The sequence below is a fragment of the Battus philenor genome, unplaced genomic scaffold, assembly GCF_028537555.1.
Source record: "Battus philenor isolate CCGP_79_NKW_IND1 unplaced genomic scaffold, ilBatPhil1.0.hap1 SCAF_20, whole genome shotgun sequence".
Taxonomy (NCBI): Eukaryota; Metazoa; Arthropoda; class Insecta; order Lepidoptera; family Papilionidae; genus Battus; species Battus philenor.
Window position 1 is genome coordinate 1,058,435 of NW_027181683.1, and position 17,828 is coordinate 1,076,262.

Genomic DNA, 17,828 nt, shown 5'->3' on the forward strand with positions numbered 1-17,828 from the left:
ATGAAAGTGATACAAGAATGTATAATTGATTACATTGTTGTGATTTTTTATAATGATAAACTGTTTGAATTTTATCTACATCGCTAGATCGACCATCGCGGCGATCTTTGTGTCAAGTCAAACAATACATTTATAATAGATTCAAATATGTAAGAAAAGGAGTAATATATAGCTACTATGCTATGGAGTAGTAGTCGTGCAATAAAGTGCACCGCCCGCCAGCCCGTTAATAAATGTTTACTCGGTGTTTGGCACTAATCGGTGTAACATTACTCCTGAGGATGCCCCGTGGAGGGATAAAACACGTGTTGAGTGATTTAACAGTGGTAGTTGTGTAATTCGCATTGTTTGCCGCATGCGCATTTATCGGTAGGCTGGCGGGCGATGCACTTTATTGCACGACTACTACTACATAGCGGAAATAGCTACATATTAGTCTGGATGGACTTCTGCCAAGTAACGCCTGAATCCATAAGATAAATTCAAATATATATATTTATGTAGGCTTTCTTTGAGTTTCATTTATTTTATAATGTACTAAAAGTTGCAAAATTTCTACCCAGACAGACGATAATAAATTAATACTTCATAATAACGATTTGACGTGATATTAAATGAATGACAACTAAAATATAGTTTATTTAATCTATTATAAAGTCGTATGATCATTAAACTCTCAATCATAAACGAAATTAAAAATGAATAGAACAATCATATATGGACACACAAAACAAATACAAAAGCATAGAGAACAAAAACAATAGAAAAGATTTGTAAGCAACGATTATATAATAGAATGCCGGCTTTTGAAACTTAAAAACAACAGGCAAAACAAACCAAAACAAGATAACTAATCCACAGTTTTATTATTCGATTGTTCTTGTGTGTAAAATGAACAACTTATAAATATATCTTCTATTTCCTGTCTTTTGTATGTTTATCATGCCTTTCACGTGCAGTGATATAAAAAAGTTTAAGAGTTTATTTAATTTTTAAAACCTTTTTTCAAATAAATGTAAAAAGTTATGTTATCTGTGATGCGTCGGTGAAAATTTGTATATCTGTGTTGGCATATGCATGTGATTACATTGCACCCCGGTTATAGTGACAAATGAACATGAAGTTAGAACATTGGCCCCGCCCCTAGGATACGGTTATGGGCGTGGCCGTTGTTGGTATGGGGGCGGGGCCATGCGTGGCAAGATGCACAGCCGCATGCGCACGCGGTACCTGAGCTAGTTGCAGCCGCGACATCGAACGCGCCACGCTCTCATCCTGCCGTCCACAATATCATTATTCAATAAACTTTCAAATTTAACTCGATTTAAAATAGCTACATTGGAACTAATATTATTTTGTAGATATACCATAGATTTAGTAGATATATTTGGACTTATTATTTTTTTCCCCTTGCAAATAGATAAACTATTGCTATAAAATTTTTTTGATCCAAAAAGCAAACTAAGCATATCTTTGCAGCAGGTAGCAACCGCGAAATACTCAATTTTATATTACCATCGTATAGGAAGGTTTCCACTAGAGCAACTAATTTTCATTCCCGTACCGCTCAATTAAAATTTCATCAAAAAGTCAACTACAGGACGTCTACAGCCTGGTGCAAAGATATATATATGCCAGGACATAGTCGCCTCTCCATATCTTTTCAATATGACTGGTTGAAAGCAACCCCACTCCTTCGTTTTCCGGCGACTTTAACCGGATCATCTTTTCGTGGTCTCTACTCCAAAACCTTAAGACACTAGTGGCACTGCCACTTGAACCTATATCGGTTTATGAGTCTACTTATTCCCAATTCAATCCCGAAAATAAATGCCAAGCAAAACCCTCTACATGGTTTATTAAGAGACTGTTACTTGCTAATGGGGCCAATATAATGCTAAAATACTTCTATTAGAATCTCATATTTCACCAATGATACAATAATTACACTAGAAATTTAGGAAATGTATAATGCAAGTGAGCAAAAGAGACACAAAACTATGACAAAGTACACCATCTTGTAATTGTAAATCATTATTATTTTGGAACCGCAATATAAGGAAGCCGCTTCCATAATTTATTACCTAACATTTTTTATATTTATACTATTGTTTATATAAAAATTCAATAACTGAAACACAATTATAAACATATATGTATATGTATATATATACCATACTATATTGCATCTTCTAAGGTAGAATTAGGTTGACATAGTATAGTTCTACATACCTGCAGTTTCATAGTGCAGTCGAGTTCCTTCCGCAGCTTCTCTATGGCTTCCTGCGCAGAATTGATCGCCTCCATCAAAGCAGTTCTCCGTGCACCAGTCACATTGCCTGAACAATAATGAACAATTATTTAAAAATCTATTATTAATTTTTTTACCATAAATACCCACTACCTATAGATGCCCTCTGCAAGTCATACACCTATCCCAAAGTTGTAGCAACATATATCGGTCTCGTGTTACTGTGGTACAGTGAGGTGGCTGGAAGAGGCATCGCAATAAGCGATGCCTCCAGGGATGTCTCTGGCATAGTACAAAGGGACAGCTGCGAGGTCCATTGATCTGGTAGCCCCTCCAAAGATACTGAACACGACCACCGACGGGATTTTAGTGGGTAAAAATCCTACACAACCTTGACCTTCCCCCAGGGTATATTTTTATAAGCAAGTTTTGGCATATCATATATATTTTTACTAGGAAGATATTACGAATCGTCCAAAAGAAATGAAAAGATTATTGAACTTACCAGACTCCAGTCGCTGGATTAGCAGTCGCTGCTGCTGCAGCTGTGTTTGCAGCAACGCCTGGCATCTCTTCTGGACGTCGGCGATATTCTTGGGTTTCTCAATGAGCTTCACTGGTTCCTTCTTTGCTTCTTGACCGTTCATCACCTCTTTAGTCTGGGTAAAATTTGTTTTTTAAATATTTTATTTTCTTTACTATATAACAGATGAAACCAGTTAGTTATTTTATAAAATTCGGATTGTTTACAAACTTTAATCAACATATACTAAAATTGTGCAGGGTATGTTATTTAGTGTGTGTAGTGTTGCCATTAAGAAAGTCAATAAACTTTTAAAGTAACTTTCGTAATTATTGTATCGTAAGTCGTAGGTATTTTGTTGTAGTGTTCCAATGCATTACTATACAAACTTGTATGTAAGACAGGAAAATGTGACTTGGGTGTATATTATGTTTTATTTAGCCTTTTTATTTTGTTAACAACATGCATTCAATTATGTATATATAAGGATCACAAATTGATACCGAATAATTCAACCCAAGTTCATGTAAAAAATCTATATATATACATGAATATTGTTTAGTTTGGATTTTTATTCTTGTTAGAACATGTCAGCCCCATTGTGACCATCATAAATGTTCACCATTCTCACCCGACTCAAGACGCCAATCCACAAAATAATCTAGACTCTTCTGAATAAAATATAATTGTTGGATTAAAAAAAATATATCTTCTGCGAAGATTATTTAACTTTACCCACTAAATGGTAAAGTATTTTCAATTGATTTAATAAATCTGCAATGATTAATTTTTAAAAAAGTGGCTATCATCATCTTTGAAGGCATGGGATGATCACCCTGGACGATCACCATAGATCTTCAAGAGGCCCGCTTGGAAGCTGCCTACATTTAGTCTCATTCCACCTGGACAAGGTTGTCTGTTCACTTTATCAGAGGTCTATAATCTAGTCCATTAAGACTCCTGAATCCTATTCATATACTAGAAGCATCATAAAATTGTATATAAATACTTATAGTTTAAAATTAAATATATATATACCTTCTCGGTTTGCTGTTGCTGCTTGTTGTCAGCAGTTGCCTTAATGTTGTTTCTGTTGATGAGCACCTTGTTGTGCGACATGGGGTGCTGTGAGTTTTGTCTGTCCATTTGTTTAGCCGACTGCTGCCCACCTGGTGCCATGTTTTCTTGCTTATTCTGCAATTTGTAATATAAACAGCTTATTGCTAGCGATTGAAAACCGTCCCTAAAGGGGATGTTCGCACAATTGCTACTTGTCTTTTAAGGAAGGGAGGCACAAAAATGTCAAGTTGTCATGTTCTCAAATATGTCATGTGCATCTTGACAACTGCCCTCCTTGTCTTACCATCCACATGGGACAAGAAAGGCTGACACATGTCCAGCTATCTGTTCTTAAAAATCTCGTGCGCGTAAATATTACTTGTTTTTGTTATATTCACCTCGGGATTGTGCCAGAAGACCTTGATGAACCTGTTGTTGAGCACAGCCTCCGTGCTCTTGTACGCGACGTTGGCTTCCGTTGGGTTCGAGAACGTAATGAGCGCTGCTTCAGGATCGCCTTCGAAGTTCACCTGGGAAATAGATATGTGGATATTACGTTCAGAGATCACTTTTAAGCATAGTGCATGCATATAAATCCACCACTATCAAATATATCTATATATATCAAGGCAAAGGTTTAATGTACTTGCATGGTGAACAAAATGTTACTTTTTCCAAATATACCAGTACTGTTTATGTATTACTTATAAATATACTGAATAATAAATGTTTGATTATGCTTGTAGGATACAAAAGCAAGAATGCTTGACTGAAGAATTAAATGAAACATAGAAATAAGCAACATACTATTTGTGCTTCTGATCATATTTTACCACTTAAATATTAAGGGAACATATTAAATTTTACTACTACTAATTCTGTAGTTTTCATCATAGTGAAGAATAAAAATAATCATGACCTGAGCAAAAATTGATAATCAACCTTTTTGTCACCATTTATTGGAACATTCGAGAGCACTAATGGTATATGTTCTATGTACACCCTGTCCTAAATTAAATCCAGTATTGTGGGATATATACCACATATGTCGCCCTTTGAGACTAAAAATGAACCACTGAAGGCATACGGCATGGCACAAATCATTAGCAAGCACTGGATCACGTCCCACCAGTGAGCCCAGCATACTATTCCATTAGAGTCAAGCCAAAATCAGAAAATTGAGATACTCTAAAACAGAGTTCTCCAAACTTTTTTGTGTCGTAGACCCCTTGCCATATTTTTCCGTGTTGGGTAAACCCCCTACTTATCTGATATTGATTTCCTGTAAATTTCTAACTGTAGTGAAGTTTAGTGTTAAAAATTTGAAGTAACGCACGACTCTCAGGTTTTTACAAGTTCAAAATGTATTGCGACCAGAAAGCGAATACCAACATCCTACAACTTACACAATTTTATAAACATATAGGTACTTCATAGGTACTTTTATAAATAATGTAAATGTTTTGATATTATGATGTAAATAAATAGGTACTATCAGTGTATGTGTTGAGATCCACTATTGTGAACTCCCATTTTCATTTCATGGACCCCCAAATACTTTTTCGCTGATGTAGACTCCTTGCAGGTTGTCATAGACCCCTAGGGGTCGATATAGACCACTTTGGGAATCACTGCTCTAAAGTATATAAAACGCGGTTATTTAGAAATAAAATGAAAATTTGTGACTTTTACCATCGATTTTCATATCAAGTTTTTTGTTTGATAGATGCATGCGGCTTGTTGGAAACTTTTCCAATGAACCTTTATATGCGTCTCACGAGTGACCACCATTGCCTGAATGGTTCAGTAGGTGATGGTTCACAGGTGAGCCGGGTGACATATATAGAAATACAAGTTTTAGTGTAAAGCGTTCAATGTGTTTTGCTATTTACCTGAATGTTGACAATCTTTCCGAACTTGCTGAAGTGATTGTTCAGGTGTGTGATGTCGTTCAGCCCACGCGGCACTTTCTTCACCTCCAGCGAGCAGTTTGCAGCATTAGCCGGCAGAGGGGGCCTCGCGCCTGTGAACACCATACATATGAGTTATTTCATCCACAGTGGCTTTCTTTGAAGAATCCATTGCGGGGTATATGAGTTTAATATTAGGTGATATTACGAGAGCCGATAACAAGGAATTTAGTGAAAAACAGCAAAGCGAAAAACACAAATCTCGGCAGATAGACACTTATACTTTGTTTGTATACATGTAGTAGAACCCAAAGACTTTTACACAAATTTTAAAACAATAAATATTCACAGAGCACTGGATCTATCCTCTTAACTACCCTCGTAGTAACATAGTACGTTTGGAAAAATCTGTATATTCTATAGCTAAGCCCTAATTGAAATATAGAACTTTGAATTTCTTTTTGACTTACCCAAACGATGGTATTCAAAGTTCTTTTTGGGTGGGGGGGCGTGTCGCGGCGCCGGCGCTGGTTCAGCGCGGGGTTCCGTACGGGCATCGTGTCGCACTCTGTACAAACATAAAAAATATTTTTAAAACGTTTATATTTTTATTGAAGTTTAGAAGAGAAAGTTATGTCACTGTGTATTTAAATTAATGGAGTATTATATGTCAATAGGAAGAAAGTACTAAAGACCCCTTCTGTGGGGATCCGAGAGCCAATTCATTAAAATATTAGTATGTAGCATCCGGAGCAGAATCCTCTGGGAGCCCTTGTGCTTTGCTACCTTAAAAAAAAGTCACGGGCTAGGTGGTATCTATACCCTGTCGCCTAAACCACGCGGAATTCACAAATGCCATTAGGCCAGCAGTAAAAGTCTAGACCAGTTCTGTTCCGTTTTGGAAAAGAAGTCTCTTGACATTAATAGTTTGTGAATCCCTGATTTCATCACTATTATCATCACTAGTCATTGAATTTCCACAGCTGGACAAGTCTCCTTTATAGTTGACCAGTAGGACCGGTTAGAAGCAACCTGCATCCAATGTCTATTAATGAGCAGATGTCTTGCGTTGCACATGCCAGTTGGTGGTATCCACCCATGACTTTGGCTCTAAGGCTCTGCGGCTGTTTGTTCTGCTATTTGGCCTGTTCACTGCCACTTCAACTTGCAAATGTTGACCTATGTCGGCTACTTTCGTCCGTCTATTGATATCATACTCAATTCGATTTCCTAGAGAAAACCCGAGCACTGCCCTCTCTTCATGGCTCATTGAATAACTGTGCCCTTGCCAAAAAAAAAAATAGTTTCATCAGCAGCAGAAGGATAACAACTTAGAGTTGCTTATCTGAAGTGGCACATTGCACGTGCAACTGACGGCGCCGAAAGATTCTCTATCGTCGTCATAGTAAAAGTCATGGTGAGGGAGGCCCGTGTGCCTTGCAATGGGCATCTATCGGCTGATATGATGATGATAATTAAACTATGTACCTGGGTATGGGGACCAGCTCCCGTGGTGGGTGTGGACCGTGCGCAGGGTGCGCGGGGTGTGCGGTGTGCGCAGGATGGGGGGGATGAGCGGCGTGAGGGTGGGGGTGAGCCGCGCCGAACGGCGGGAAGCCCGATCCGCACCAGATGTCCGGCGTTAGCGGGTTGTACTCTGCAATTGAGGAATATACACAAGCTTACTTCTACATACATTTAAAGGTCTAGTTAAACTTACATCGCGCTTAGAATAGCGAGACGAGTCGCGGCGTTGCTATAGCAAGTTCTGACAGCGGGACATAATTATATTAATTATTTATTAAAATTCACACATTTTGTGACCACATCCTAAAAATAATACCAGAAGACCACAATTCAATAAAAACTACATAAAGAATGAACTCCATAATAGTGAAATCATTCTCAAATGGTTTTTTGTTATCAAAGATTTTTTGAGTCAAAATTTAATTGCAATATGAACCTCTTAAAAATAAGCCATGTGTAAACACATGATTATGTTTAATACCAACGAATAGAATAACTGATGTCATTTGAATGTTCATATATCTCAAGACACCGTCAAGTTGTTAGTCGAATATAGCAAGATTCTCCGAATCCTTGTTGTACTGAAAAATTTCACTCTTCAATAAAGGCTATATCTACGACACATTTAATAAAACCTGTTTAATTTGGTTAGAGTGTGTAACTGACCAGGTACGGGCGGTTGCATTGGCAGCACTCTGGAGAGCGTGGCGTCCTCCAGCACCAGCGGATCGGTGCCGTGGTCCCACTCGCAGAAGTCTCCGCGCATGCAGTAACCCTTCTCTGTTGACATAACATACATAATATAGATCAGTGTTTCCCAACGTGGAGGCCACGCCCCCTAGGGGGCAATTTGATTGTTAAGGATGCAATTCGAAAATGGACTAGACGCGAGTTGAACCCTTTCGCTTTAATAAAAGAATTTGTTGGATTTCCAAGTTAGTAGATTTTAGGACTCATAATAATAGCTGTTTACATTAAAAAAAAAACTTTTTTTTAAAGAGTTATGTGGAGGTATACACTTACCGTCATAGTCCCTGCAGCGGCGTTTATACGCGTCGGGCACTTCGAGCCGGGGGGAGGTGGAGCCACGAGATCGATCGCGGGACCTGTCGCGCGACCTGGTGACAAAACAAACACATTCATCATTGTTAAAGTGTATAAAGCGCGGGATTTATTAAGGGAAACTGTGACAAATGCACGAAGTTCAAAGCGCACTGTCAAAAGGGCGGGGTTCAAAGGGAACTGTCAAACATGCAAACTTCAAAAGAAAATGAAAAAGGCGCGAAGTTCATGATTAAATGCCAAACGCACCAATTTCAAAGTGATCTTTCAAACGTTGAACTGTCATCCGCGCGAAGTTCAAAGCGAACTGTCAAATGCACAAATCTCGTAAGGAAACGTCAAAGGCGCGAAGTTCAAAATGAATTATCAGAAAGGCGGGGTTGATGAGTGTCAGATAGTAACACTCACCGATCTCTGTCTCTAGACCTGGATATGCGGTCCCTATGCTCCCGGTCTCTGGATATTCTGTCACGCTCAATCTCGCGGGGCAAGCGCAGCCTTTCTCTTTCACGGTCGTGTTCTCTGTCTCTCAAGGGGACGGGTGATCTCGATCTGAAATAATGCAATTGTAAAATATATAAAAGTCTTATTGGAATAACACTCTGCAGTCACTATATACTTTTACAAACTTTAACAAAATCTAAACATTTATTTTTCTTAAAATTGTTTCACAAATAGGTCTTTGTAAAAAATAATATTTATTGAAATGATATGACAAAAGTACAAAATATGTGTATTGAAGTTTGATATAATGACACATGTATATGACAGCACTCCTAATATTACTTAAGATGCCGGTTAGTTAATTATGATTGGTGTTTGGATTTCGCTAATTTTATGGTGCAATAATAATAATTATCGACAACAGTAATTTGTTTCCATTTCCCAGGAGCTGACATAGGTTATATAAATAAATATTGAAATAATTCAACTATCAATCGGAGTCAAAAATAATTTTTCAAAAGAGCTGCATTTTCGCCACTCCTGATTTATAATATTTGCAGCACTCACCTAGACCTGCTAGAAGGTCGCTCCAACACAGCAGACGGTGGACTTCTGTTCCTGTAGCGACCACGCGGTGATGGTGACCGGGATAGAGGACGTCTTTAAAAAAGTATATTTTATATACACACTGAATTCACTGTACCAAAATAAACTGTCAATTTTACATGGTTTTTTATTTTTAAAATGGTCCTATTTTTTGGAGACCCTTCATTCTCTCCTGCCATGTGTGGGGCAGGGATATTACATCTCAATTGCAAATACAACCATATGTCTCAATCCTAGACAACAAGTACTTTGTCGGTATGGGATTAAAAAAAATATTTTTATTTAGCTTCTTTTATTCGTTCAAAATTCTTTCTAAAACAGAAATAGCCCCAGTTACTCTTTATTACATCATCTGCCAGTCAGTTCAAGACCTGTCAAAATAGGTGAAGCCATTTCAGAGATTAGCCAGAACAGATAGACAAAATTTAAAAAAAAATTGTTATATGCACAGTATGTATATTCTATATAGATTGGGTTTGTATTGCAGTTTGTCTTTTCTTCCTTTTACCTACTTTACTGCTTCTCTTTCACACGTTCAACTTACGCTATTATCCGTCTCACTCTGACATGTCACTCTTATATGTTCAAACATATTTTTACACCATGTGAGTGTAGTATTGGCTAGCAGCTCAAAGACCCTCGGTCTCGGTCTGCATGATCGCTTTGAAAAACATATCCCAGCAGTCGGAATTTCAAACTACATATGTAAAAAAAGCATCATATTCTATGTCTAACAAAAATGGAAAGCGATGAAACTTAAAGCAAATAATATTTATTATGTTAATAATGTTAGTAGTGGTTATTTATCCAAGCATGAATAAAAGCAACTATTTTTCGAATGATGTACCAAAATGATTCAAATCACTGCTGAGTTTAGATGTTTAATGGTTCATAGCTAACTTTATTCATACATTTTACTCTTTGTGGAGAAGCGAAATAATTCTCAGACATTTTCTACCAAATACCTTTTGGTAAGTGCAGACGTAAAAAAATAACCTAATTTTTTTTTTAGAATCTCTATTCCACAGACTCACAAAGACGACACGTGTGATTGCATAATATATATGCATAGTATTTAATATTAGGGGACCGGAAAGTCGACATATTTTACAGAAAAACCAATTGATTTGTTACCACTCCGGCATTGATTGATATTGGCATTGATATTAATTATTATCATTCGGAATATATTGTCCCGAAATGACATAGACTATGTTTCACTATCGTAAATATAACTGATGTGTTATATTAGACTAAAACTTCTGTTAATATTCAGGACCGGAAAGTAATGTCCTTTCTGTCGACATATTTTACATAAAAACCGATATATTTTTACCGCCTTGACATTGAAAATAGTAAAGGTTTTTGATAACAATGGTGAATATATTCTTGATTAGAAATAATCTTGTTAAAAATGTAATCGCATGAATTTAACTTAAGAAAGCGACATTACTTTCCGTTCCTAGTAAAGCTTATACCTTATGTGTAACATAAAACATGCGTGTTAGTAATGTTAGTGACGTTACCTCTTGTCGTACCTCCGTACGTCGTTGGCGTGGGGCGCGTGGGCGGCGTGGGCAGCGTGCGCGCCGTGGGCGGCATGCTCGGGCTCGCGTGCGTGGCGACGTGGCCGAGCGCGTCGCTCCCACGAACGAGAGCGTCTCCGACGACGGTCCTCCTTATCCCGTAGCTGAGTATTAAAGATTATTTGCAATTTAAAATATTAACTCCTCCACGGGGCATCTTCAGGAGTTATGTTACACCGTGAAATACGTGTTGAGTGAATTAACAGTGACAATTGTGTAATTCGCATTGTTTGCCGCATGCGCATTTATCAGCGGGCTGGCGGGCGGTGCACTTTGTTCCACGACTACCACTGCATCTGCGGAAGTGGCTAAATATTGGTCCTTTTCTTATTTAGGATGGACTTCCGCAATGTAACGCCTGAATCCATTAAATATTCCTTTTCTTAGTTTTAAATTTACTATTAAAAGTATATCATCAAATAAATCTTATTATAGCATTCAAGATTTTTTAGTCTATCAAAAATTGTGAAACTTGATTTATAGACACATTTTCAAATTGTTAAATTTAATTTGAAAGAGAAACTGTTGAGTTTCTGGCTGGCTCTTCCCACCAGATCAGCGTTCCGAGCCAGTGGTAGCTTACTACTTATATGTCAAATAATAAACAATTCAAAAGCACATATATATGCCTTTATATATATATATATATATATATATATATATATATATATATATATATATATACATAAAAGTTTTGTTTAGCTTTCAAACCAATAAAAAAAGATTAAAATGATTATTTGATTTTGATTGCATCTGATTTTTTAGCAATAATAAGATTATTAAAACAACTCACTGAATCGCCTCTCCGATCTCTTCTGCGAGGTGGCTGGTCCACTGGCTCTTCCAGCAGCTCAGTCAACGGCAAAACCTGGAAAATTGTACGAAAAAAAATATGGATTATTTCCAGAAGGTAGACGGACTATTTTGTCAGGATCATGGTTCAACAGGTGGCTTCCAACAGGTCTTATTGGAGATCTATGGGGAAGGTCTATGCCCAGCTGTGGACATTCTATGCTTGAAATAATGATAGTTTATTCATATATAAATAGCATTTTCCACTTAGGATCATCTATAAGGATCGCTTGTGTATGTCATAAGGAAATGCCAAAAGCGACTAGATTTGAGAAGAACCTATGAATAAACTAGCAAAGTACAGTTTTCGTTGTATTCACTTTCACAACCATCTTTAAAGAACAATTTATCTTAAAGGGTTTTTCATCATAATTGCAGCCATAGGATATCATTTAAAACACAATAATGATTTTCCTTGGTTCATATTATGTAATCATTATTTATTCTTTGTATACACTCGGCAGTTATTAATTTTCCTTGAAACACATTGCACGGTAATAATTTTTCCCAGGTATACCAATCAACAATAATGATCCTTCCCTGGTATACACCCTGCAGTAAAAATTTTTACCTAGAAACACGTTTCACAGTAATAATTTTTCTTCTGTACACACTAAAGAATAATTATAATTCCCAGGTACATATTCAGCAGTAATTATTTTTCCCAGGTACATATTCAGCAGTATTTATTTTTCCTTGAACCACATTACACAGTAATAATTTTTCCCCGGTAAACACTTAACAATAATTATTTTCCCTGGTACATATTCAGCAGTAATCATTTTTCCTTGGAACACAATCCACGGTAAAAAAAATTCCCCTGTACACACTAAACAATAATAATTTTTCCTTCGAACATAATCAACAGTAATAATTTTTCCCCGGTACACACTAAACAATTATTATTTTTCCCTGGTACATATTCAGCAGTAATTATTTCTCTTTGAAACACAGTTCACAGTAACAATTTTGCGCTGGTACACACTTAATAATATACTTTTCTCGGCTATATATTCAGCAGCAACTATTTTTCCTTTTAACACAGCTCACAGGAATAATTTTTCCCCGGTACACAGTCATCAATAAGACACACTCTAAGAAGAAGATGCTTATGCATTATTTGCCAGTGATGTGAACAAATAGTTACCTTGACTAAGGTGTGCTCGTGGTGGGGGGCGCGAGTTCGCGGCAGCACGAGGCGGTGTCTCGGGGCTTCGGCCGCGAGGGCGGGTGCTGCTGCCGCGGCACTGGCTCCGGCTGGTGATTTCGAGTCAGGAGCCGACGCAGCCGTCGCGCATGCCGCTGTACACAATACAACCTATTCATATATCTCGCGACACTTCGAATTTTTTACACAGAAGTACAGTCAAAGAGATAATGTTTTTTATGTATAGGTCTCATATAAAGATCGTTATGTTGACCGATTTCGCCCTGCCCGCATACAACGACTTCAAAAAAAAAGATGCGAAAATAATAATAATAATAATTTTTTTACGTTTTAAACCACTATGTAAAGAGTTATATTGTGTGGTAAATATTTTATCGTGAAAGGAAACGATAACGAAAAACCACTAACAGTAATAATTATTTATATTTCCTTTATATTTTTATTTGTTTGGCACTAATCGGTGTAACATAACTCCTGAAGATGCCCTGTGGAGGGGTGAAACACGTGTTGAGTAATTTGGCGGTGGCGGTTGTGTGATTCGCATTGTTTGCCGCATACGCATTTATCAGCGGGCTGGCGGGCGGTGCACTTTGTTGCACGACTACCACTGCATGTGCGGAAGTGGCTAAATATTGGTCCTTTTCTTTCTTAGGATGGACTTCCGCAAGGTAACGCCTGATTCCATAAAACATTTATATTTCCATAACATCAGAATTACAGCCTTGCACAGCTGGTCTTGTAGTTAGGACGAAATAACATACTGGACCAGTGTGCAGTGTTGTATAATACTGAAATTATGTAAATATATAAATTTATGATCAGACAAAACCAATATAGGTAAGGTTAAAAATATATATAAAATTCAAATAAATAAATGTGTACGTGACTGTACTTTTATATTTATTATTGTTGCTCACAATGTTGTCCAAGTGGCATTGGAAGATTTCGCATGTTCGATAGGTCAAAACACTTAGCCTAAACTGCTCTTAAGGTAGATAAACTCTAAGGCTTCTTGGAGAACCTTGGCTCGGGCCGTTACAGAGAGAACCACCAAAACTAACACATACTATATGTATAAGAGGAAAATGAATATAAAATCTGTGATATTATAAATAGTAATTCGACCTAACTGTAGTGATTGAGGATGAATGAAAGGTTTAAAGAGCGGAAAAGAAAAATAGAATGAATTATCGAATGAAAGAGACAGAAAGATAGATTTTATGAGGGATGGAAGAGAAAAAAAAGTAATAAAAGATAGTGAACAATTTTACATAGAAAATAAAATCTCTGTTCCCACATAAATAGGGGTGGAACGAAAAGTCCGCAAAAACAGAGGCCAAAAAAAAAAGTAACACACATTTATTTTTTTATTTATTTAAAATTCTTTTTATGTATAACGGCGAACTTGTCGAAGTTATTCTCTACCTTAATCGTTAAGCTGTACCGAGATATATTAATAAAAGAATAATATGAAACAAGTTAACATCATAAGAGACAAAAAATAATTTAAAAAGTAAAATCAAATTGAAAGAGAAGATAATCGCCTAAAACACCTTATATAAATATACTAATGCTAAAATTATTATAATTATATACAAATATACCATATCATATATATTTAAATATCTACACATACTATTAATAGTGTATATATATATATATATATATATATATATATATTGGTTTACATATCTACGTATGAGAGAAACATTGTCTATTTACTGTCGACAAAACAAGCCTGTGTTGAGTGTACTAAAATTCGGCGCGATCTATACCACCGCAAAAAATTTTAGACACCTACAACTCTATTACACTTTTTATATACAAAAACTTGATAATAAAAAGCAATTTGTACTTAAAAAAAAACACGATTGCATTGTACTGTTATTCGAAATTCAAATGTTCGTGTTTTTTATATCTAGATAGAGTTATAATTGAGCTTTCACCTGATAAAAAAAATCTAAATACTCTTTACTCGAATAGACTATTGCAAGTACTTTCTAATTGTCAATCAACATAAAATATCAGCGTTGTTGTTCTTACAGGAAGCTACGACAAGCTCGAAAGGCAGTTCTGCAGCCGGCAAGAAACTCAACAGTTGCTCTTTACAAATATAGTTTTATAAAGAGCGCGCCACAATAATTAGCTTCCTGAAGCATCGACAACATTTAATTCCACGCATTAACATCAGTATAGTATTCTTGGATACATATACACAATAATATAATTTTTTCAATAACATTTTTTTAAATATTGATTTTAAATCTCATAAGCGGCAGATCTGAAATTGTCTGTGGAATGCTATAGTACATTTTAATACGAAAACTAGGAAAGTAAGAAAAATAAAGGATTCTGTAAGCTGAACAGTGTTCTACTGACAATAGAAGACATATGGTATATATTTCAAACTAAACAATAAGTAGAGACGTGGTCCAGTGGCGTAGCTATGGTATTTGGGGCCTGGGGCAGATTAGGGCTTGGTGCCCCCCCTCCCCCCTAAAGAGTCTACACTCTAATTTCAAAATTCAGAACAGAATGTAGTTAATACATATTTTTTTTGGTTCAAAATAATAATAAATATATATAAAATAACATTAGATCTTAATTAAATTTATTGGGAAAATTTAAAAACGAACATTCCTCGCTTTTTGGCCTGCAAAGTCATTAATCACATTTTCTAACCTTGCAATAATGTAATAATTTATTATTTTGTCATTTAAAAAACACCTTTTAAAAAATACTTTGTGTTTTGCGAATGAAAGGCTTAAACACTGTGTATATTATAATTTGTAACCGTTTATTTTTTTATGTTCATACTATTTAACAATTTTTTTTAGCACAAAAATAGTAAAATTTTATATTCTTTTTATGTTATTTACTTTAAATAATGGTTTTCATATTTCTTTTAACATTTCATTATTCATCATTCAAAAAAAATTATTTTCAACTTTGGTTCCCCCACTACTTGTGGTGCCTGGTGCGGCCGCCCCGCTCGCCACCCCCTAGCTACGCCACTGACGTGGTCCAATGTTTATATAAAACGTGATTTCAGTGGGAGATGTTCAGACGAAAATAGTCAAAATGTAGTTTCCGAAATAATTTCGGGCTCACGCAAGGAATTTTTCAACGCGGGAGAACTTCACATAAACAAAAATATATCTACCGCTGTCTCAAAAATTTGGCTTCATTTAATTTACTTATATAAAATAAAAGTACATACAATACCCGGCCAAACTACCACCGTTAAATCACTCTGTGGCTAAACATTGGTCCTTTTCTTACTTAAGGTTGACTACCACAAAATAACGCCTGATTCTATTAAATAAATACACAGCTACTATTTTTGAGCCGAAGGTTCTCGAACGGCGACCACGAACTAGTAAACACGGCGTGTTTGGCCCAATCTAACCACTGGAGAAGTGTGTCGTGTATATATGTACAGGGTGATGTTTTTACTCACGCTGATCCTCCCCGTCTATCTGCTTGTCGTTCTCCGCGAGGTGTGGTTGTGGGCTGGGAGGTTTCTCGACGCCGGATTTCAGGTACTCCTGGCTGTCCAGCGACTTGAACAGCATGTCCACGAACGGCTTTGTCTCTGTTCGTAACCACGTAAAATATTATTACCCTAGCTTTATAAGTGAAGGAAACAATTGTTATACAAAACGAAAGTCTCATAACATCAAAACGCGTTTTAAGAGTACCGTGTTATAGAGGGTATATTACAATGGTTTATTACCACCGACAAATATTACATCACAATAGCGATATTTATATACCACTGTGATCAAAAATCAAAGTCAAATTTTCATATACATAAAAATACCTGGCATTAGGAAGACAGGCAATGTTTTTTCCTAGGTTGGTAGGAATGTGTATAACATTTGCCAAGCGTCTGTTTGTCAAAAATTACATATCATTTGGCTCAGCCGAAACCATTTTGAAGGATGTTTTATGTCTCAAACGCAAGTCTCTTCGCAACTTTTTTGTCAAAACCTTGAGTGACATCGTTCCACAACCACCATATCCGCCTGATTATACTCCGTGCGACTTCTATTCAGCAAACTCAAAAGGACAATGAGGTGACGCCATTTTGACATGTTTGAGGAGATAAAAACCGAACCGAAGATCTTGAAGGCTATACTGGAAAGAGACTATTGCGAATGATTCTAGGACTGGAAAAGGCGTTGGCAAAAGTGCGTTTTATCGACCAGAGATTGCTTTGAAAGGGTTGTAATTGATTTGAAAGAATAAATAAATTACTTATTGATCACAGCATTATAAACACAACATGTAGCAGATGATAGAGTTTAGTGATCATATATAATTTTGGCATCAGAAAATTTTCTGAAAGAAGTTACTCTCTAGAATCCTCGTAATGGAATGAAGATGAACTAACCTTGCTGCAAGAATACGTCGAGCTGATCCAACATGCCTTCGCGCAGTTCATCCAAGGGTTTGTCCTTCTTCACAAGGGCATACACATACTTTGCAAGCGCTGCAGGGTCCGCATCGCATCTGAGGAAGAATATACTTATTACATTCCTTAAAAAGAAACCTTACATTGCACAGCCTTGATCAGTGAGGAAGATATAGAATTTTATCCTTTAAAATAATAAAAAAATGTATTACCTAAGTAATACAAATAAGTTAATTTTTTAAAAATAAATCTAGCAACAAAATATTGCTATTAAAAATGTAAGTTTACCATTTAACATTGCATATTATAAACAGATAACATTATCAACAATGTTGAAGTAACTTATCTATAATTACTGTGATGTCACAAGTCAAGTGTATGTTAAAGTTATTTATGAAGTAACAGATGTAGAAATCAATGTAA

At 36.3% G+C, this 17,828-nt stretch overlaps 1 protein-coding gene across 1 annotated transcript in view; it reads right to left on the reverse strand.

Moving 5' to 3' along the window:
* Positions 1–17,828, reverse strand: part of swm (Zinc finger protein swm) — a 32,860-nt gene that overhangs the window by 9,271 nt on the left and 5,761 nt on the right. Inside the window, exons 2-18 of the mRNA XM_068765741.1 lie at positions 17,385–17,503; positions 16,449–16,583; positions 12,968–13,122; positions 11,762–11,836; positions 10,909–11,072; positions 9,344–9,436; positions 8,741–8,884; positions 8,294–8,388; positions 7,937–8,050; positions 7,232–7,400; positions 6,214–6,311; positions 5,726–5,856; positions 4,232–4,363; positions 3,813–3,968; positions 2,757–2,910; positions 2,233–2,339; positions 1,231–1,275 (exon numbers count right to left, since the gene is read on the reverse strand). Of these exons, the coding sequence (XP_068621842.1) occupies positions 1,231–1,275; positions 2,233–2,339; positions 2,757–2,910; positions 3,813–3,968; positions 4,232–4,363; positions 5,726–5,856; positions 6,214–6,311; positions 7,232–7,400; positions 7,937–8,050; positions 8,294–8,388; positions 8,741–8,884; positions 9,344–9,436; positions 10,909–11,072; positions 11,762–11,836; positions 12,968–13,122; positions 16,449–16,583; positions 17,385–17,503 (2,086 nt within the window). The remainder of the gene's footprint in view (positions 1–1,230; positions 1,276–2,232; positions 2,340–2,756; positions 2,911–3,812; positions 3,969–4,231; positions 4,364–5,725; positions 5,857–6,213; positions 6,312–7,231; positions 7,401–7,936; positions 8,051–8,293; positions 8,389–8,740; positions 8,885–9,343; positions 9,437–10,908; positions 11,073–11,761; positions 11,837–12,967; positions 13,123–16,448; positions 16,584–17,384; positions 17,504–17,828) is intronic.